At 35.2% G+C, this 24,294-nt stretch overlaps 1 protein-coding gene across 1 annotated transcript in view; it reads left to right on the forward strand.

The window, feature by feature from the left end:
* The window catches only part of LOC114249099 (uncharacterized), a 46,611-nt gene extending 22,988 nt beyond the window's left edge, over nt 1-23,623 (forward strand). Inside the window, exons 2-4 of the mRNA XM_028182577.2 lie at nt 19,888-19,947; nt 21,188-21,262; nt 21,354-23,623. Coding sequence (XP_028038378.2) covers nt 19,888-19,947; nt 21,188-21,262; nt 21,354-22,352 — 1,134 coding nt within the window. The 3' untranslated portion in view covers nt 22,353-23,623. The remainder of the gene's footprint in view (nt 1-19,887; nt 19,948-21,187; nt 21,263-21,353) is intronic.
* Nucleotides 23,624-24,294: the final 671 nt, after the last annotated feature.

Raw genomic sequence — 24,294 nt, forward strand, 5'->3', positions numbered from 1 at the left:
TATAAAATTATTGAGAGTGTGAATGTTAATAAGTAAATTTATTAATAAAAAAATATTGATTTATCTATGTGGGTAGTGAACTCGATGTTAAATCTAATCAATCATTTATAATAACAGAATATTTTCGCGTGCAGCTTCATCCGCGTGAATTAAACTTTATATAACGTGGGTGGAGAGCCGTGCTCAACAGTGGGATAAAAAGTAGCTTATATTCTACCAGCTTAAATTTCTATTTCTATACTGTATTTGGTCTAAATCCATTCAGTGGTTTGGGCGTAATCGCTAATTACTAATGGTGTCCTATCACTAACAGGATTATAGAATCATTTCAATGCGAGTAACATTTTTTTATAACAATATTTTATGTGAATAAATACCTATTCTAGAATTGTTCTAAAATCTTTACTAGCGTCCAAAAAATGATTAAACGTAAAACAGATTAATTATATTTTTAACTACTTTTCTAAAAAAATAAAATCTATCTAATAACTAATGAAAAGTTCGTCGTTATTAATATAAACATTACTTCTCGTTCTTTGTGGAAACAAAGGTATATTTCCTTTCGGAGACAGCTACCAACAGTATAATATAGTTGATAGTATACAGTGATACTCGTTAGCGCGATTCAGGATACGTCCTAAATCCAATCACCTATGCAATTGACACACCGAGATCACTCACAAACGCATCATAAAAGTATAAAATAATAAATACGTCTAATCAATCAACTCTCACAAGAAATATCTCTAATAATCTCTGCTCGGTAGATAGATTACAATGGCTACCGCACCACGATCCGATAACTAATCGCATTAGCTCTTTTAATAATAATTAATTCTTCGATATTTCATATGTCTTGATGGACGTTATCTCGAGTTCCATCTGCATTCTACTACTCTATGCACGAATGTTATGTCCAGTTTACGGGGAACCCTTCTCTTACCGACGGTGTCGTTGTAAAAATAAAGACATAACGCGGTCAGAGAGGTCAACAAGAAACGGAGAAATTTTTAGTGTCGGCTCGAGCCTGCAGACCTCCTAGTGGGTCAATCGTTAACTGTTTATGTGATTTTTATTGCCGTTTGTGAACTATATTGGAGAGTCCTATAAAAAGTTTTTAAATACCTAATCATGTAAGTTTTTATCAAAGATCTACAACGGAGATCGTGCCAAATTTGGCGAATACATTTTGACTTCACAAAACTGAGTATATAGCTGTATTAAAAGCACGTCTTAAAACTAAAGAAGAATACGTTAAAATTGGTATGGGCCATGAAAACCAACATGATAAGTTTAAAGGATAGGATAGTAGTCATCATATCAATGCAATTATGTATAGGTATACATATTATAATCTTTCGTAGCAAATTTAGCTACGGAATCAGCTTTGTAGTGGCTATGTTATTCGATAATAGCTTAACATTAGGTGGACCGTGAGTTCAGCGCACAATATTTATCCAAAAACATTTTTACAGGAACGACCCAACAAAAACGGAAATTTTAAAATTTATGAAGCAACTACTTAAATAGTCGCCATTCCATGAATTTTCAATAAACTCAGCTCTCTGAGGTATCAGAACCATTTGTCAAGCTGAAGTCGATTGCTTATTGGAGTCACGTTATCTAAGAAATCTGGATTTAATACCACAATGTCGGAGTACCGTACCTGCATTGCTGCGAGCGAAGCAAAAGATAGATTTATTAGCTTATAATACGATATTAACGTTTAACATAACCGCATAATTCCATTTTTGTTTCCTGTGTTGCATTTTAATTCGTGTGCGTAACTTTGACTATTAAAATAAGTTTGGTTATCACCGGATTCCTTGGTGGTTAAATTTAAAAAGACAGAAAACGATTCGAAGACTAAAGCTCCGTAGTTACTTTTTATTTATTGCAGTTCTTGTTTTTCTATTTTAAGTAGTGATTGTAGAATGTTTTGTCAGCTTGAATGGTTTTTCGATCACAATCACAAAAAATCAGTGATTGTATGTTTAGTATCTTTTATTTTATTACTTTAGCACGGGCACTAATCTACGATCCTTCTGTCATAAGTCGTTATGTCGTCCATGAATTTTACCAATGCCCGAAAGAAGTACCTACATTCATTCCTCTACCCATTGTGGAGGTATTTTTTCGAACTACGTTTGAAAATTGTCATAGTACTCGCGACATATCTATTTATTCTTAGTGCATTAAAGCCGGCAAGGTAAAATCTGATAAAATTTTTTTGGCACCGATTTTATGTTCATTCTTAGCCGGAATTCGGCAACTTGTGTATTTCTAAATCTAGTACAGGAATTTAATTCTTACTGCGTACGTGATAAGGTCTAACTAAACTGACTTGCTAGAGCTTGTAATACACAAAGTGCTGGCACCAGTGAAAACCGTTTACTTAGCCAGCTTTTGTTTTTGCTGAATTAAGTAGCGTTTATGCTCTAAGTGGCTAGTCGGACTCGGGAAAGTAGATAACCATTTTTTTTTCTTTTGTCTTACTCTAATGCTCCTGAGATTTTCCCAAAGGCTTTGTCAGAGATTGTTTATAACAATTCTCCGAAGTGAAGCTCTATTGTTTCGCTTAAAGCGAATCGGGTCATATTATCGAGTGTTTAAAACATTGCTCTGTTATATTAAAAAAAAAACTTCGTGGTTGTTTTAGTTGAAACATTAAAATGTGGGCTAAATATATTTTGAGGGGCTTTTGGTCCGAGTCGAAATTAGTTTGTGACAATGGAAAATTTCGAAATTCGAAGTAGTATTTTTACATTTGATACTGCATACTTTACAGTTGAACCACACTTTTACAGTTTTAATTTAAGTCTTACTGAATAAGATCTTCGAATTTCTTGAAGACCGCTCTATAGCTCAAACGCTTTTGTACACGAATTTGTTCTCTCTGGTGGTAGGACCTCTTGTAAGTCTGCACGGGTAGGTACCACCACTGCGCCTATTTCTACCGTGAAGCAGTAATGCGTTTCGGTTTGAAGGGTGGGGTAGCCCTTGTAACTATGCTGAGACCTTGGAACTTTCATCTCAAGCTGGGTGGCGCATTTACATTATAGATGTCTATGGGCTCCAGTAACCACTTAACACCAGGTGGGCTGTGACCTCGTCCACCCATCTAAGCAATAAAAAAAAATGTTTTTATACCTAGGACTCATTCACGAAATGCCAACCATTATTCGTTTTCGTAAGTTAATCAGGACGTTATGAGCAGTTTATAAACAACTCATTTTAAAATTACAGTGTTTAATACTAATGGATTCAGACTTAGATGTCTATGATATGCCGATTGACAGAACCACAGAAATCTATACAAATATGTCTTACCAATTACTTTGGTTTTTCAATGAACCCAAATAATCTAGAGCGTTACGTTTTTAGAAACGATTGTGTGTTTTTTTGGTTTTCAATATATCGAATAAGATTTTGAGGACGACGGCCCGGCAATTACATGCTCCCGTTCCTTGAAATTGAACTTTCTAGAATATTGGATATAAAATTGAACGTTGGTATGAATATATAAATGGAAAAAATCGAAACTTCGTACCGAAGTTAATTTTCATTTAATCATCTATTAATACTACAAAGAAACATCTCATTCTCAATACACTTCCACGGAATAGCTTTCAATGCTCTTTTTACAGAGAAGATATCGGTTCTAAAATATTTTAATTAGAAACACCATAAATAAGACGCTGTTACAATCACGGTGTCGAGGCGATGGCGTGACCACGTGACAAAGAATCGGTACCAGCCACTTGGAAAAGAAAATTGGATGACAATCGAACCGTGACTTTTATCAGACAAAAAAAATATATTCAAAAGAGTGTACTGTACAATCTTCAGGTATTTTACGTAATTCTTAACGCACAATAGACTGGTTTTCGGTTTTCTTGATACCGAGAAAAATATTGTGAAGCGCGAACGAGATCTGTCGAAAGATTTCGCACGAATTCGATTATGTTACGGGAATTACTCAATGATTTTATGAAATCACATTATTAAAGGTACTAGTGGTCCCGCAGTAGTCGAAATTCGACTATAATTAAATGGAATTGTAAGTTTGTACACTATTATGATTGTATTTTATACTTCTATAATCACAAATTTCGCCAAGACTATAAAAAATATTAACAAAGACAAACAATATTTAATCTATTCTCAATTTGACAACAGAGGTCAAGAACAAAAGTTTGACAATAAATAGTATGCATGCGTGTGTGCGTCAAATACATGGTATGTAGTGTGTGTAATGTTTTCTTTATTGATTTAATGTATCTTATAAGCATTATTTAAAAAAATATTAGCATTGTGCACTTCTTCTCTATATTCTCTATAAGTGTGGAAAGTTTCATACTCCTCCGTCCGCGCAATGTTCGTAAAAAGGGATACAAAGTTTTTGCTTCACGTATTAATATATAGATAGAAAATATACTATGAACAAAACATTTTTTTTTCATTTTATAACAATGTTATATATGTGTTGGAATTTCTCTGGTATCGCTCAGTACAGTACACGATCTTAAAACCGTTTGTCGTACATCTGGTTTCCGCATTGTAATTAAAACTACTGTGGGATGAAGGAACAAAGCATGCCATCCTAGATTTATGGTGTTGCAAGCTTACTATCACGCTTCCACCTCCTCTGAACTCCCCCATTGATTTATGGCTCGTTTTTTAAAAGCCAACTTTTAAGAAATGCCAGCTGCTTCCAACTGTTTATGGCATTTGGCTCCTACACTTCAACGTACTACTTTTTATTTATTTATTTTTTATTGCTTAGATGGGTAAACGATGTCACAGACCACCTCATGTTAAGTGGTTACTGGAGCACATAGACATCTACAACGTAAATGCGCCACACACCTTGAGATATAAGTTCTAAGGTTACAACGGCTGCCCCACCCTTCAAACCGAAACGCATTACTGCTTCACGGCAGAAATAGACAGGGTGGTGGTACCTACTCGTGCGGACTCATAAGAGGTCCTACCACCAGTAATTACGCAAATTATAATTATTGCGAGTTTGATTTTTATTACACAATGTTATTCCTTCACCGTGGAAGTCAATCGTGAACATTTGTTGAGTACGTATTTCATTAGAAAAATTGGTACCCGCCTGGGATTCGAACACCGGTGCATCGCTCAACACGAATGCACCGGACGTCTTATCTTTTAGGCCACGACGACTTCGTCGTGTGACTTCGGTTTGGTGATTCAAAGAGGACTGTCGACCATATCGGCCCTTAACAGTCACTTCACAAATTTAATTTAAAGTGATTGAAGAACAAACGCACACAGATGAATGATAAATGCCTCGGACGAAGTAATTTAATCAATAATGCAAAGAGTTCTCGTTCTGTTCCAGTGTACATAAATCCTTATTAATCCTCATTTGGAAGTCAATTGAATAAGCAGTAATGAAAGACAGGACGACGAGCCGTAACTCTACAGAGCACTTTCTTGCTTGGTAGCTAATATTATAAATCAAATACTCGTGTACTTGTCATCGGCTCTGCAATATCAAAGCTCCGGAGATAAACCGGGTTATTTGAGAGTTCAATCGTCGCCGGGGATTTCGCTTTAACATGTGCCTACACAAACTAGTCGGGTAAGCACCGGCTTCGAAGGCGGGTATTCTGTATTACGGTTACTTGTCCTATCTGCGTGTCAGTTTATTTAGCTTAACACTAACTTAATTGGCTATAAATTAAGCGACTGGGAGTTTATCTAGTTGAGATGAACGCGAATTTTCAAGCCTTTGAATTAAAATTTCGAAGAACTGTTAACATTGAAATTTTGTCATTGGCCTTAAAATAGATTCAAAATATAACATGTTGTAATTTATATGTTGCATTCGATGTCAAGTAGACACCGGAGCTTAGGATTCACTTGATCTTCAGTTGTCATCATTTCCTATGAACATTACCAAGGTCAAGGACAGATCTAAGCTAAGCTCCTTACTAAGGACTAATTTCCTACTTCATTTGTAGGACATCCCACTGCGTCTAGAGAGCAGCGAAAAAGGGTATTTATTACGGCGCTGAACGATGCACATTCAAAATGATTTCTTGAAACATATCGTATATAAATGCAGCGGCTCTAAATGAACTAGGTTTAAATGGCCAGTGTTGAGATGGAAAATGGAGATAAAAGGATCTGTGCACAATCAGAGAATCAAATACACAGAGATACGCAGAGTCTACGAAAGCTGACATCGTCCAGCCCATTTGTTAATGATTTAGTTAATGTAAGTAAGATTAGTGTAAGCTTAGAAAGAAAATTTTGTATCCCAGAAATGACGCTATAGTTCAATAACCTGCTTGAAATGATCATTTATGAAGCATAGTTATTTCTGAGTAGATTTAAATTCTCTTCTAAGCGATCGAGTGTATTTATAATTATCTTTATTGTGAGAATATCTACATACAAACATACTATCCACTAATAAAAAAACATCTTAGTTTTTAATTGAATTAATAAATTATAGAAAAACGTAGTATCTCTAGTTTGTAAGTTGTTTGTTCAGTGAAGCGAGGAGGAGTCACAATTAGCGGTTGACCTAACAAGTCTAGTATGTACGCCCACTTTCACGGTCTAAGGGGATCCGGGTGCATTAAAGTGAAGTTCTAGCTAGTTTTTTTCTCATTGCATACTTATTTTCAAATAATATTACATTAAGTTTATTTTATTTTATTTATTTATTGCTTAGATGGGTAGACGAGCTCACAGCCCACCTGGTGTTAAGTGGTTACTGGAGCCCATAGACATCCACAACGTAAATGCGCCACCCACCTTGAGATATAAGTTCTAAGGTCTCAGTATAGTTACAACGGCTGCCCCACCCTTCAAACCGAAACGCATTACTGCTTCACGGCAGAAATAGGCAGGGCGGTGGTACCTATCCGCGCGGACTCACAAGAGGTCCTACCACCGGTAATTACGCAAATTATAATTTTGCGGGTTTCATTTTTATTACACGATGTTATTCCTTCACCGTGGAAGTCAATCGTGAACATTTGTTGAGTACGTATTTCATTAGAAAAATTGGTACCCGCCTGAGATTCGAACATCGGTGCATCGCTCAACACGAATGCACCGGACGTCTTATCCCTTAGGCCACGACGACTTCCTTACTTAAAAGTTACTATGGAAAGACATGTTTATGATGTTGGAAAAAACATAACTGGAGTTAGTGAGCATTATCCTCGGGTATTTGATAGGACTTCTTGAGTTGAAAACTTCATTGAATTTTTATTTTTATATTTTTATTGCCCTTGTAGGCAGACGATCACACGGCCCAATTTATGACGAGTGGTTACCGTCGCCCATGAACTTCAGCAATACCAGGGACAGAGCCAAGCCACTGCCTACTGCTTAATACTCTCCACCAGCCTCTTTTGAAGTAGGACATGTCATAGCGCTCGGGAAACACCGTGGAAGGGAGCTCATTCCATAGCCGGATGGTACTAGAATTCTTGTCTCGAGTACTGGCGGTAGCCAGTGTTGTGGACGCGCACGTTTTGGTAAAACTGTCCTGCCTAGCTTATCGACGAACCAATCATGCCATTCAATTTAAAGGGCAGAAATCTCGCAAATTTCTACCTCTTATCGAAAATTAGGCGGTAGTTTTGTATTCTGGTAATTATAATAAATAAACGTTGTACCTTACCACAACAAAAGCGTGGAAACGTTTTATGGGCACAAGAATATGAGAATATGAACAGAACAGTATTTCGATAATTATTTATGTGGCTTATTTTTTTTGTAAAAATACTACAAAAGGTACATAAGTAAGAAACTGTGACGTCATAGTACAGAAATATCCACTTATACCTAACTATATAATCCAATATTTTCTTATTCTTTTTCATCAATTCATTGTTACATTATACTTACTGCCTTTAGCGGGCCATAAAATAGGACTGGTGTGCAAGTATCGCCTTTAACTTACAGCCTGTGAGCACATAAAAAATAATCTTTCGAAATCGCGACCACAAACAAAATTTTCAAAGATACAAAATAAATAAATTCAATTCATGACCCAAGCAAGATTTCTCTCATAGCTTTCATGCCAATATCGGTTTGCTTACCCAAGTAACAAGCGCATGCATATGCAGATTGCATCTTAATCCCCAATAGCTATTCTAAGTGCGTGATTTACATTCTGTAAGCACTCCGCCTTAAAACGTATATAGCGGCGGTACCTAGGAGGGATTACCTCTCTTTACACTCTTAGTCCTGTTTACTAGAAGGGAGAAGGAACTTTATGGTGTTTGTGTCCCGCTCGTGTAATTCTTTCATACTGTTTGTCTTGGATTAAGCGCATGTCTTCGCTTTTAACGCTACTGTTTACTCAGCCGCCTACATAAATATTTGTAAGCGAACGCGGTCATTTACTTACCCGGTTATGAAGCCTTTAATTGCTCTTCTTATTTTATGCTTTGAAATATGGTCTTTGATATAACGTTTTGCCGCAGCTCGTAAAAGTACTCGTTAAAACTCGCTTTCTAAATTAGATTTAAGAATAAATGTAATGTTAATCTCGTTAGTAATCAAGTCACGTTGTTATGTATTATCTCAATTAAAATGAAATATGTGCAGCACATATTTACGTACGAATGATGTGCTTGTAATCTCTATATATAAAAATGAATTGCTGTTCGTTAGTCTCGCTAAAACTCGAGAACGGCTGGACCGATTTGGCTAATTTTGGTCTTGAATTATTTGTGAAAGTGCAGAGAAGGTTTAAAAGGTAAATAAATATGAAAATACTCGGAATTAAATAAAAATAACAATTTTGTTTTTCTTTTGATGTGTCCCCTGTCGGACGGATTCCTTTTGATAGTTTAAGTTTATTTGATACAAAAGTTTAGGTCTTTTATTTATCGATTGTAGCACTACGAAGTCTGCCGGGTCAGCTAGTAATCATTAAAATACGATTGATTTTTCTGTTTACATGAAAACTTGTATGCGATAATGATGTTGGTAATTATATCAAGATGATTTACTTCTATTGAGGGGATTCATTGACACAAGCAAAACGTTTATATTTGACTCATAATTTTTAGCCTGCGTTGGTTCAAAGGAGCTCTCGATCCACAAAACCAAAGGGTATATTCCGTCACAGAGCCACCATAAACAGGAATGATCGCATCTAACTCACTGTAAGCTGCATAAACGACACGTCACTTAAATCAGATACATAGCAAGGCATAACCATTTCTGAATTGTGACGCCTCCACAATTTCCTACAGCTGAACGCGGGCCGTGGATAATATTCGCATTGCGGCAATCGGTTTCGTTGGAGTGCATATGCACCGTTCAGTTTCATAAATGAATTCTGTTTTGTTATTCTATATATATTTTTTTAGCCTGGTTTTATTTGGTCCGCATTGTTAATTGTTGTGTAGCTCAGTTGTCGGTGTGTTACGTGATCGAACCTCGATATGGTCTCGTCACTTGATACAAGTAAACAATCAACTAACCGGAGTCTTTTTTAAAAAATACGGAAATAATTATAGCTTGCTGTTTAGAGGTGGACACTTTTTCAATTTTCAATTTTACTAGTGGTAGGACCTCTTGTGAGTCCGCGCGGGTAGGTACCACCACCCTGCCTATTTCTGCCGTGAAGCAGTAATGCGTTTCGGTTTGAAGAGTGGGGCAGCCGTTGTAACTATATTGAGATCTTAGAACTTATATCTCAAGGTGGGTGGCGCATTTACGTCGTAGATGTCTATGGGCTTCAGTAACCACTTAACACCAGGTGGGCTGTGAGCTTGTCCACTCATCTACGCAATAAAAAATAAAAAGTATAAATGATAAATATATTTTGATCAAATAAGTATGTAGTAGTAAATATTTGTGTATTTAATTATTTGTATGATTATCGGATTTATTATTGTTTAAAATTATATTATACTTTAGTAGCTTTTGTAATTCTTTTTCAACGATGCCCTAAATCCTTTTTTGTACCCCTAAAAACACAACAAAAAATAATTTACTTTCTTTACTTAAATAAATTACTTTCACAACAATAACATTAGTTTGGATTAAAATGAGTTTGAAATGCATAATTTTAGAGAAAGAGAGAGAGAGAGTACACTTTATTGCACACCAAAACACAATTTACATTCAAAAAATAATCAAAAAAGCACATTTGTACAATAGGCGGTATTATCGCTAAAAGCGATCTCTTCCAGACAACTGTTTAATTTACAGAAATTCTGAAAAATATTAAAATATAACAGGTATGTTGCGGTGTACTATAGATAATACATTATTATAGGAAACTAGCTGTACCCGTCCGCTTCGCTGGGCATTTAAAATTAACATTATTATTTCTCACCCTCACAAAGATTCTCATCATTAACGCCCCCGCAACTGGTGTAGGGAGTCCAACACTCATATAAATATTAGCCTCTCCATTAAGTACGTGTATTTTCTACATGGATACCAAGTTTCAAGTCAATCGGGTGCATGTTTCAGTAGTTATAACGGAACATCCGTAAAAACCACTGTAGATTTATATATTAGTACTAGCTGAACCGGCAGACTTCGTAGTGCCTTAATCGATAAATAAAAGACCTAACTTTTGAATAAAATAACTTAAAACAAACAAAAGAAATCCGTCCGACGGGGGACACATCAAAGGAAAAACGAAATTGTTATTTTTGTTTAATTCCGAGCATTTTCATATTTATCTACCTTTTAAACCTTCTCTGGATTTTCACAAATTATTCAAGACCAAAATTAGCCAAATCGGTTCAGCCGTTCTCGAGTTTTAGAGAGACTAACGAACAGCAATTCATTTTTATATATTAGTATAGATATATACATAAAATAAACAAAATATAATAATTTTATTATTCTGCCGCGGTCGAACAATCAATGATATGATTGATACTCTAATCGAATCATGCCTGGTTAGGACCGCAGCCAAGCGCGCATCTGTCACATGCTTCAAAGAACATGTCACGCGAACAAAAAATATTGGAAAAAAGACAAACATGCATGACATTCTCCGCTTGCGAACGAAGGACGGAAGATACTGCGACTGAATTCAAAACTTGCTTCCAGTCCAGTGACTTTTTAAGAAAAATCCGCTTAGTTTTCGTTAAGAGAGTACTAATCTAATTTCTACGAATTACTCGTAATAAAATCGACTAATAAATACTAAGGTGATGGATAAGAGGAAGGAATACAATGCTACTGACGAGGATGTCAAGGAAAGAGCGAAATAAAGGAGATAAATAAAGAAAGCTGACCCACGACCATGAGGGATAAATATATAGGAAGAGAGAGAGTAATAATCTAATTTCAGGAGCGTGTGGCTGTGTGAGCGGGTAGCCATCATACAACGCAAGATATTTGAAAGATACCTGAATCTCGCATACAACATTTTCAAGATAAGCTTCCATATATACAAGTTCCAAACAACAACAACCGGAACGTCGGTCTACCGACCAATATCACCCGCTCGGTGGAAGATCTTCCCTTTGTCGTATACCACCACAAGCGTATAATAAATTATCTACATATTATTTACTATGTGAAGATTTAAAATATTGAAACTAATTATTATGCTACGGCTTGTTAAATAATTTCTGATACTTGGTTTGGATTTTGATTCCACATCTTGTTAGTTTAGCTGAAGGTTCATTTTGTTCCAACGAACGCATAGCTAATTCCAGGCACTGTCTACTGAAGTCTTCAGCCTGAAGACTCTTCTCAAACATCGACAATGGGAGTTAATTATACAGTCGGTCCGGCTGGATTATAACTACTTGAACGCACTGGTTCACAAGTAGTGAGGACTTTTGGTGACGAGTGGTCCAACTTTTTTGTTTTTGTGATTTGGTGCCTGGACGACTACGTTCACGTAGTTGAATGGTTACCGGAGCTTATAAACATAATACCGTGGATATCGCAACCTTAAAACTTAAGGTGGAAGTTTCTATATTGAACGACCTTATATTCTATAGTTCTACCCTAAGTTATATAAAGTAAACGATAATATAACTTCAAACAATTCGTCAAAGCACTCCTCATCAGACTTATCGTCGAACTAGAGATAACTGAATTCACTTATGAAACTAATTTTCTTTAATTATCAAACAACTGTATTATCAAAGAAACAAAAGGTTAAAGCTAATCCTTTATGTTTCTACCAAATACAATACAAACAAAGCTACAACTTAAAGAACGTAATATTTCCGGGACGATGACTATTATAATTTGCGTGACTGTCTGTTTGTGTATCTTTATTTTTGTAATCAGGTTATTAAAACGTAAGTCTGGTGAACTGTGATTACTAATTACTCATTATTTTTAACAATACAGCTTTTTAGGTGTTAAATCAAGTACTTCAGAATTTGAATTTTTATAGCCCTCTCGAAATATTGTTTTTGGACTAACTAATTTCAAAACATTTTACTGCATCATAAAATCGCCATTTTATTTTACATTAAGCTGTTTAATTTATAGTCGTTGTTTCGTTTGTGACAGTACGACGTCGCCTATAAAAATCAAGCTTCCAAGTCTTTATGTTGGAAATTCAAATAATGATATCGTTTCGAGGTCAAAGCCATAGATTTTCATGGAGAATCCGTTACATAAATCAAAGATCTTGTCAACTCGTTTCGAAGTATAATATTGACTTAATAACATAATCGAAGCTCCCTACTCTTCGAAGTCTACTGAACACGGAGCCAGTTTTGTAACTGAAAACGTACGCTATTGTCTCCGACGAGATATAAAATACCGATATGACCGTACGACGTCTTGGTTGCAAGAAATATTCAAGGGATACGTCCCACACTTTTAATAGCGGTTACATCATTTCCACACAATGAGAGCGCCGTCCACACCCATTCTCTGTCCGTATGATTTGAAATTATAGCACCGTTTTATTTGCTCTCCGCACATTTATATGCGGTCGCCGAGCCGCACAATGTGCCACAATATTATATGTTAAGGCACCTACATACATAACCCGACGGCCGGCTGCGATGTCGCACATGTGTCGCAACGCCTGTGCGTGTGGGAGGCAGAATGAAACAGTAATTTAATCCTTGATTGTGTTCCCATTTAATTTATTCGCGGCATGATCAAATTTGGTGTGTTTGTGGCCGTTTATATTATTGTAAGACTAACCCTAACTGGGACAGTTTGATTTAATTTTCTTTCTCAAGAAGCGTATAACTTCAGCCAGTAACGTTGCCTGCATTCGCATGCGTATACCGGCTCTTGCAGCTACAATTAGCACGATTATAGGGTTGTCGTAAATAAGTACAGGCGTAAATATGTCGTCGTATTATTTTACATTTTTATAAGTGTAATTTTATTTAAATGTGTAATTCTGTCTTAGGCCGTAATTACACCGATTTCCATTCAATCCAGAAATAAATTTTAGTGAAGCTTTAATTTATGACATCGCAAGTACCCATCATGCTATTCGATTAATACACGATAATGTTATTGAAAACAGTTAGGGTAGTCCCGGTATAATTTAAATGTAGCTTAAGGATCGCAGCACAGTATAATCATTATTATAGGCGGTTCGACGGAAAGCCAATGAATCTAAAAACTTAATGATACTTTAATAGAACATCAATAAAGTAAATCAGAGAGGGTGTGGAATGAATAAATGGATCAACATCTTCCTTGTATGCAATCTAAAATTTAAAATTTCGATTAAATTAGGTTTTTTTTTTTTCTCACAACAGAGTACATTTGTAAACTATGAGAAGAAATATTTTATTGATCCTTTGTTTCGAAATGTACTAATGAATTCTGCATCACGTTCCTCGGAGACTACGAGAGATGTTTTATGGTTTTGTCGTTAAGCGAAGATAAAATTGTTGTGGTCTGTCGAACGAGCGCAAAAACACAAACCGAGACTGGAACCGATGGAAGTAATAATGGTTTACTCGAAGCAATTTACAAGATCTATAAGAGGTTATATTTCATGAAAAATTCATAACGTGGTCGGGAGCTAATGATGACTATGTCATTTTTTACATGAGATAATATAATATTTTTCATTTGTCATAAATTATAAAGTGCATTCTTCTCAAGATCGTATCATTAGTTCGTTTAAAAGGCCTTTGTGTACGTTTTTTATTTAGTGTAATCAATTAAGTCTGGCATCTAAATCTACTCTAAATTTATAAACATAGAATAAAGCTTCAGTTTTTATTTGTATTATTTTATTTTGGTCTTCATCTATTGGGTAAGTTGGTTTTCAATAAAAACCTCGTAATGGAATTCAATTTCTACTTGTAAAAACGTTTCAGTAATAGAGTTTACTTACTGCTGATCAAATAAAATAACAACTAACGTACGGGACTCGCATTTACTTTGGTATACGGGTTTTTCTTAGAAATTCTGTGCTACCTTGATTAGTTGCTTGATATTGGCTCGGAAAAGTAAAGATTTTGTATTAAAAGAAATGTGCTGTGGTTTCTTTATTTGAAAGCAAATAATAATTAAACTCGATAATACAGTTTTTCATACGAGTAAGTGCTTTAAAATTATTTTAGTTTTTGAAAGAGTTTACTCGTGAAGAATCGATTGTACTTAAACATCAAAATTTATTTTATCCAATTATCCCAACAAATTTTAATTTAGTAAAATGTCTAATGGAGTTATTTAAATTTTACAACGTTTAACCTATATTGTTGTTGTTAGTTTACCAAAAAATGGCATAGTATTTAATAATATGAAAATTATTACATTAGTAATTTAATTAGAAGACGCTAAATTCCCTTAGTGTTTTACGGGAAGAAAATTTCAAAATTAAATAAAACTAAAATCAAAAATAACAAAAAATTATGTATAATATATTATCGAATCATGATAAATAAACTGGAATAAAGGTATATACCATACAAGCTTTCGGTATTTTAAGAAATACGTTTATTTTCCTCCTTTCCTTATTGTATATTTAGCCGCGCGTCATAATTGCCTAACCTATTTTTTTAATTAATGTTAAAATTAACCTGACTATGGCTACAACGTCTTGCCAATTTGAAGTGTCTATAGTATGTATAGTATAGTCTATATTATGAGCAGTAAAGCATCCATTTCTAAACTCGAGTAGTAATGTTAAGTCAACCACCCTGCCTCTTTCTGCCGTGAAGCAGTAATGCTTTTCTTTTTGAAGGGTAGGGCAGCCGTTGTAACTTTACTGAGACCTTAGAACTCATAATTCAAAATGGCTGGCGGCATGTACGTTGTAGATGTCTATGGGTTCCAGTAACCACTTAGCACCAGGTGAAATCTGAGCCCTCCTAGTGTTAGGTGAGTCCACCCATCTACGCAATAAATAAATAAAAGTCTTGCTACAATTCCATACAATAAAATAAGTTCGGCTGTAGGTTTCTCGTTGTGATGGATATGGACGCCGGCTAGCCCTTAGAACCGCTAGCGCGTCTATCTTTCTACGAGATTAAAAACCGAAATTGCAAAGATCTGAACCACGAGTTGTTTTCTTATTTTTTTACTTCAAGAAAAGTGAAACTCCCATAAATCTGAGGGTCCATCAAATTAATCGTTACCCACATCAGGCACACTATGCTTGCTCTATTTCTTGTTGAATCCTCAGCGAGAAGGATCTGCTCTCTCGAGAAAATCTCATTTTTTCTTCGCCATTTGGCGCGCCGGCTTAGATTGTATTTTATCTTTATGCGAAATCATAATTCATGCTGTTTTTGCTTCGCTCTCCATTGGAGGCTGTTAGGTGTTTAATGTTTCCCCCTATCTACGTTACATGCAAATGTCGCACTCACCATTGTTTATTGTTGTTGATAAAATCACTATTTGTGATAGTATTTAATTGATGCTACATTCTAAATAGCGCATTGAATGTAATGGACTTTAAAGTGATACTTCAAAAAGCTTACAAAATATTTACGTAGTTTAAAATCTTTAATAAGTACAGTGCATTTAAGTTTTGGAGAATTCGATTTATCGATCATGCCGATAAATACATTCGTAAAATAAAGAAATCCTCTGTAAAATTAAGGCCATTCAAAACATCATATTCGTTATTCGATTTCATAAACACACATCTGACAATACAAGATTGATTAAGCGCCGTTTGATTAAAGGAAAATATGTTTACGTATCGCGTTTCGTAAGTTCGTGGCATTTGTTTTGTGAGAGCCTTTCATTTGACCCCCAAGAGCGTCTGCGCGCTACCCAAAAAAAAAAACACGAAATGATAAATGAAGATCATCGGTAGTTGCGCGTTACATAAACGCTGATGGATTGATTGTAAACGAGCATGTGTGCTCATCGATCGATTAGTTCCTGCCTTGGCCCAGCCCGGGGCTCATCTCGCCAACGATTATCATTAATGGATTTCGTAAACGTCTAGGCCGGGGCATCCAAGATCCTGCTTCATTAAAAATGAACTCAATCTACGATGCTTCAATTTACTAAATTCAAACGTTTTGAAAGTCATTAACATTCCTAAGCCTCACATTTTAATTCGTTTTGTACTCACAAGTAGATTTCACTTTTGAAACATACGATCTAGTTCATGATAAACAACATACGAAGTCAAATACGAATGATTAATTAAATAATATTCAATAAACGATGTTTGATTAACAAAAGGTTAATCTGCGGCGGCATCTACCACAAATAATGTACCACTGACTGGCTATGTTTTCAATCACAGTCATTCATTATTCACTCACTTCTCTTTGCTGTTGCCGAAGTACACACATGACTTTGACTTTGTTTTGTTTTACTATTAATATTTGAATCTTCAATTGTTTCCGGATAAAAGTGAATCTGACTGTCAATCAGAAGATGATAGTATGTTACTGTTGTCACTCCTTCCTCCAATATCTGTCTGTAATTATGATATATTTCTAATTTCCCTACGAAACTATTCTGTTGATTGTTACATCTTGTACGACGCTGGTGAATGGTTTGGTTACTCCGTCATGTCCGTATCTGTAGCGAAGGATTTGTGCGTCCTCGTTTGAAGGAAATATTTAAATTATATTTGAGACCTCGATTTATCCAAGGCAAATAGAATACTAGTTTGTAGCCAAAAGAGGGCGAATAATTTGACCCCGGCCATTTATTGTTTAATGTTCACGGTAGGCGTAGACACACTCCTTGTGTTTGTTCTCTATGATAAACTGCAATTTTACAACAATTTAGAATCAGATGAACTGTAAAGCTGCCCAGTATAACGTCATTGCCGTTCTGTTTAAATGATAAAAGTATTTGTTTTAATTGAAAATATTGTATGGCATATCGTGTTAAAGGAAAGTAGAACCGACGTCCCTTATAAAAAAGGACAGTAAAAGATTAGTATAGATCAGTGGGGTCTTTGTCTTTTTTTCTCTCTTTTGATTCATGACATGCTATTTTTAGGGCCTGATTAACTGTATGGGAATATAGCGTGTGCTTTTATTCGACGTTGTACGCAATCTTGAGTGTATTTTTTGTTGTCATTAGTTGACGTGAAATAACACTTCTGAGCTATGGCATCATGGTCCAAAAAAATAAATTGTGTGAAAAATTACGATGATTACATCTAATAACGGCTGGACGGTCGGAGTCATTTGATGGCCTCTGCCACAGATTGGCGTCATTAGCCGCAATGATAGTGACCTAAAAGAGTAATTTTGTTTTCCTTTGCTACTCATTACTTATAACTACCTGCTTTCTTGTAGCGCTGTCTTTCAGTGCTTTAGAAAAGCAAACACGATTGTATTGTTTGACAATTTTGTTGCATACTACGATTAATTTCTGTATGCTTAATCATTGGTAAATAAGGTTTAGTTAAAAGTGCGAATGGTTACTATTTCAGCCTCTAAGCAGTTATGCATCTTGGACTGAAGGACAGTCTGTTATATACTATATTATAATTAGTACTTCAACCTCACCTACACCAGGTGAGCTGTGAGCTCATATGTCCGACCAGATCAGTTAAAACAATCTATAGCTTTGTTACTTAAAATTTCTCTGAACTAAAAAGCAAACAAAATAATACCGGATACATTTAAAAGAAAGATAAAACGTTTCCTTCAGTATATAATTTTAATATACATTTTCTTGAAATGCCACACTGCACTGTCGCATGACTTAATCTTGCCCTATTTTCCGTGCCAAGTAACTCACTAGATAAGCCTCACATACACAGACAAATAAAGAACGCTTTATTTCTTACGTTCGATGAATACAAAGCCCAAAGAGACGTGCCAATGACACTTGACAGCCACTCATCACAAGGCGTTTGACATTTGAGCCAATTCGTGTTCCCAGCACTAAGTCTCCATTGGCGTATCAGGCAATTAAACCGGCCATCAGACGGACGGTAAGCAGATGCCTGTCACTTTTATCAAATACATTAAACTGGCTGCTTGAATCGAACATTTATTTTCTTTTTTTTTTTTTTTCTCATCCGGGCATAAACCCTCTCAACAGTGTAACAGATAACGAGTAATGTATTGGTTCTCTGTCGAATAATTAAACGTCCCTTTTATATTGAGTTCGGTTCTGTAAGTGCAATGTTCAGGAGCTAATTAATGTAAAGTTTTATTTGTGTTTAGGAGCGGTCGTCGTATCTAAGGCAAAGTTTTTATTTTTCTTTATTATTTAGGAACTACTCAAAGGATTGGCTTGGATATTTAAATCTATACTTCTATACTAATATTATATCTATACTAATATAAAGAGGAAAGATTTGTTTGTTTGTTTGTATTGAATAGGCTCCGAAACTACTGCACCGATTTAAAAAATTCTTTCACTGTTGGAAAGCTACGCTATCCCCGGGTGACATAAGCTATATTTATTATATTTAAAAAAAAATAGGGATCCTTACTGAAACTCCAATAATGTAACCCAATGTGTAAAAAAATTACCTAAAATTCTTTACATCGCGTACGCTACTTCTCAAGCAAAGCCGCGGCGGGCCGCTAGTATTAAATAAATTATCAGTTAAAAGGAAATAAGTGTCTTGAAATAATCTTTTGGGTCGGATTCGGGTGGAAGCGTTGGACGGATTAGAAACATTTAATCTGTCAAGTTGTCGCTTTTGAAAGACAATAGCCCAGACTACAATCAGGCACAGTTCAAGCGCTTAGCAACCATCTAGAAACGAAATAATAGACGTTTACTGAACTACAAATTTAAACAAAATTATTTAGTTTGGAATTAAGAATAATAATTTTTTTAACTAAATATATTTAGTATACAATACGCTCGGGATTATTGAACCTTGATTCAATTAAAAATGAGTGATTTTGGATATTGACTTAATTACTTAGTCTTCTTCTTCTTCTTAGTCGAATACTTCATTGATGAAGGTCGTGTCCCTGAAAGCCCTTCGTGGCTCTTTGTACCATCAGCTTACATTTGCTTCGGTTTTCGGCTTCTCTCAGGGCGGTCGAAACAGAGAGTCCAGTGAGCCCAGTTATCTGATCTGACCAACGGTTTGGTGGCCGGCTGGCGGATCTTATTATTATTAAATTACTTTATAAATACAAACCCTATGTCATGAGATGCGAATCTGCTTAAGTTAAAATCGTTACCCAGTTGGATCGTTACATACTCACAACCGAACAAGTATTACAATAAAAGGTCTTCAAGCCAACAAAACTCACGCTAAACTGGTCATTTGAAATGATATTTTCTACTATAAAATTGGAAGCACAATTAAACCACGTGAACCTCGTACCTGATTCAGACATTTATTACTATTTACAGCACTTACGCTATTCCTAAACGACACTTACGCATAACCAAACTTCGATTATCAATAAAATTCGTATAAACAAATTTTAAATATGGAATTTAAATGCAAATTTTCATGTTTTTAACGTATTTGGATCTGACATTGTGTCTGTTTGTTCACAGTTTGCGGCGCCGAAGCCTGGCGGGGAGTCATCGTGTTTGCAAGGCCCCGACTGTTTTATGGTGAGTGTATAAGAGGAACGCAGGCTACATAGGCAGTTGGACAACCCGACCCAAACAATTTAAGAGGATTGTTGTATCTCTTTTATTTTTATTCGTAATACAGTACCGTATTGTATTGCAAATAAAAATACTTTAATTGAGCATAGCAAAAACGTGTACGGAATGCGCTAAAATTAGTGATTCTTTAAAATTAATGGAATACCTATATAACTCAAATTAAGTTTCCGCGTTTTCAGATAAAAAACAACAGTTAGTCCAAAATGAGATTGTAATTTCTTTTCGAAGTATAATTTTTGATTTCCATTTCTGCTGTGTTTTAAAAACGTTGTTCACTTTTTATATCCGTGTATCAAACTACATAGCTTCCTTATTAACTGTTAGACTTTAAACGTTCTGAATTTTTATGAAGGAAGGAATTGAAAGCTCTCGTAAAACTTGATTGTTGAAACCGTCATTCAAACGAACATTAATTTTAGTCACGAGGGCCTTATTTTTAATAGCTATACGGATTTCCTCCGTGAAGAGTTATTTTAAGAAATCACATTTTTTTATGAACGTGCTTGTGTTATGAACGATTATTTTTTAAGTTAAATTTTGAAATATTGCATCAATATGTTACTTCTTTTAAAATAATGATATTTTGAGAATTACTTTAATTCAGATATATTGCTGTGTTGCTGGTTGAGATAAAATTTGATTACAGCATTTTAATTGATCAATTATATTTTTAATGAAAACCAAAAAATTTTACATAAAACACAAATAAATCTAAATAAACCATTCTATCAATACCACCGGGTCATTAATAATCTGCATTTCTACTGGTTCTTGTAATTATTAAAGCTTGCTGACGACAGAATCAAGTTAACGTCAACTTTAACTAATGGGTGTCGGATGCGACAAATACTCCATGATAGAAACTTTATTTAGGGTTTTCACTTGACAAATTTTGTGAAACCCGGCCTTTTGCAGATAAATACGAACGCCTTTACTTTTTTGGTTCTTTTGTCTTAAATGTGATTAAACTGGGCCATATTTCAACCTTCAACGTCAAACATTTTCTTGCGTAGCTTGTTATGTGTTAAAGCATTTCACTTTCACATTTGTTTTAGTCACAAACTACTACTCATTTGTACTAATGATGTGACTAGAAATAAATCAACGTGTTCAAAAGACTCGTTTTTAATCGTGACAAACTCATGTGTTGATCATTCTGAATGGAATGCGTTTGTTGTTGCAGTGTTGGGAAAACTGTGAACTTCTCCAGTCCAACTACCAAGTATGGGGAGCAGTGTGTGAAGAAAAAGACATTTGTGTAAGTTAATATTTTTTAATTCTCGATTTTGTTTTAACCGCGTTATTTTATTATACTTTTATAGTTCATTGATGGAAACTCTTTGTTATAGTTTCCGGGTTGCAAAATTGCTTGCGAATTTCACGCGGAAGCTGCAAGAGCTGGGCAAACACAGCCCGTGATACACACGAAAGGCGAAGGAGTGATGCGTGTAAGTGGAGCTCTCGCTCGTTGGCCCCCACCAGCGCCGCGAGCATCATCTCGACCTGTTCCCCTGGTGTACGTTGTCATGCGTCGAGCTGCAGACGGACCTTGGCGTCAAATCATACAAACGCAAGCACTCGCTACACGGGTGCCTTCAAATAATGAAGGTGCTCTTCTCAGGGTTCTTGTGGTGGATCCACAAGGCCTTGTAACGATCTATAGTCCAGATGAAAACTGGGTCGCACACGACGCAAATACATCTAACCACGATGAGCACAAGTGGACTTTAAAAGAGATATCCCTCATTCACCAAAAAGTCTTAGTTATAGGGGAAATTGCTTGGGAGCCAAGAATAGCACGTGGCGTTTATCTTGTTACATGGGAAGTTGATGGCGGAGGGCTTAAAGGTAATCTTTTCACTGACTCTACTAGAGTTACCCTGTCACTCTGGCCTGATACAGTGTATCACATTCAAGTAGAGTTAGTATCTCGTACTCCTGGTGTTGATAACGAAAGGTCCGAAACGATGACAATTGACACGAGCCGAGCTCAGAAGGTTTCAACTGAGAGTGTTCAAGATGTTCAAGTCAGTGACGGTGACCGTCTTATGTCTGTGTTGGTTAGTTCAATGAGAGGTGAACGTGTCACAGACCGGGCGCCTGATTCAGAGTTGGTACTGGGGTGCCTATCAGCTATGATAGCTTTCGGTCTAGCCGTATTAGTGGCAGTTGTTTGGAGGCGACGGCGACGAGGTACATTTCCAGGGACCAATGTATATGTAGGTTCGTCTTCGGTTTTAAAACGAAAGCTTGTTGAAGATTTTGTACCAGCGACGCATTGTTTCCAACCAGTCTTGGCACCTGAAGCTCCCTCTAACGAGCAGGTGGCACGCGACGTAGTTGTGTGACGTCACAGCTTTGATATGCTGTCCGTGGAAGATTGTCTCTTCAGTTCCTAAGTTTTCAGACGTTATTTAAAATGTTAAAGACATCAAAGTGAACAGAAGAAAATTGTGATAATAAGATACTCAATGAAGTGAAAGTTAGTAAGTGTTTTGTGGATCGTGCATTTTTAGTTGTGTTGCTATTTACTAAGCGGTTTGGATTATAAATTGTAAATGCTGATTTCAAATTCGTCATGTTATTTTTGTTTTTAGGTTAGGTGATTGTAAAATAAATTAATTATGGATAGTAAAAATGTATTTATGAAACACAGTAAGATTAACACCACAAAAATTAGTGTTGTACATAATGTCAAGAAATATTAGAATTATTAATATTATTTCCGTAACTATTAACTGATTTGTAATGCTTGTAAATAGTAAGTGATTAATTATTACAATAAACGTTATTGGACTTCTTCGAATAAAATCATCGAAAGAGAAGCGAAATGTTTTTGAGCACTCGGAAATAAAACGTATTTTTTTACAAAAGTATTTAGCCGATACATTGAAGTACGAGCAACTCTTAGACGTATTCGTTTCCAAATGTTCTTTAATGATGTCTGACAGACAACTAGTCCTTGTAACAGTTTAGTTAATATATTAGATGTTAGCCATATTTTAATAAAGATACATATAGTTTCCAAAAGATTCTTAATCGTTGTAGTGAATTAATATGTCTTCTTGAGCAATAAATTACAGTGTAACTAATGTAAATATACGAAACATTTATTGTAAAAAAAAAACAGAGAAATTATATTTTTCTTGATCTTCGACAGTAATATCTCTTATTGGGCGGGTGGATATTACTGATGTTTATACATCATCTATATTATAATATTAATTTTTGAAGGGGAAATATTATAATTCTTCAATATTTATTTCGAAAGTAAAACTCGTTTTAAGAACTTCTATTGTGCCGGCGCGGCATTCCCCGCTTAATTACATTTGTAGAGTAACAACAACTAAATTTGTCAAAATGATATTAAGCTTTTAACAATGTACTTAATTTTATTTTTTAGATTTCATCTAAGTGACAAAAGACCAAAACAATTTTCTTTTTTTTCTTTTTGGTTTTCATCAGCCAAAATCCAATTAAATCGTAAGCTAAGTGTTTAATATTAATTTATTTTTGTGATTAATTTCGTACCTTCTTTCCAATTTGTAAATAAATTATAACTTGCTATAAATGGCGAAGCTGAAATTTAACGAGTATAAATAAATGTCTGCCAAATTAAGTTGTATTCTTATTTTATTCATTGACCAATAGAAAAGTTTTGAAATCTCGGAAACTGTTCTCACGCTTAGATTCATTTTTATAAAAATGGAAATATTGACAATAAATTTCTCGTATTTGGCAAAAACATAGAATAAATAAAAAATACCAAATTATTATATTATTCTGTGAAATATTTTTTCTTATCGAACGGTTTGGTTTTGCCACATTTGCCAGAATCCCTAAGTTTATTTATTTCATTATCGATACTTCTCGATCACGTGTAAGTTAATCTATATCTATACTAATATTATAAAGAGGAAAGATTTGTTTGTTTGTTTGTTTCGAATAGGCTCCGAAACTACTGGACCGATTTGAAAAATTATTTTCCATTAGAAGCCGACATTGTCCCTGATGAACATAGGCTACTTTTTTTATTTTTTTTTTGATTTATTTTTTTTGGTTTCATGTGTGTTTTAAAGTTTCCGAAGCGAAGCGAGGGCGGGTCGCTAGTAACTTAATATACTAGTCAATATTTTTTATTCAAATATTCGTTGCTGACTTTACATGCTGCATTAATATACCTATTAGAAAGTTTTTTCTGTAATTTTGAATTAATGTTTTCAAACTATTTAGTATTACTGAGTCTCGAAGTCACGGAAGTATACAGTGAAAAAGCAATCATTTGAAACG

The sequence above is a fragment of the Bombyx mandarina genome, chromosome 18 (assembly GCF_030267445.1).
Source record: "Bombyx mandarina strain Sakado chromosome 18, ASM3026744v2".
NCBI classification, from domain to species: Eukaryota; Metazoa; Arthropoda; class Insecta; order Lepidoptera; family Bombycidae; genus Bombyx; species Bombyx mandarina.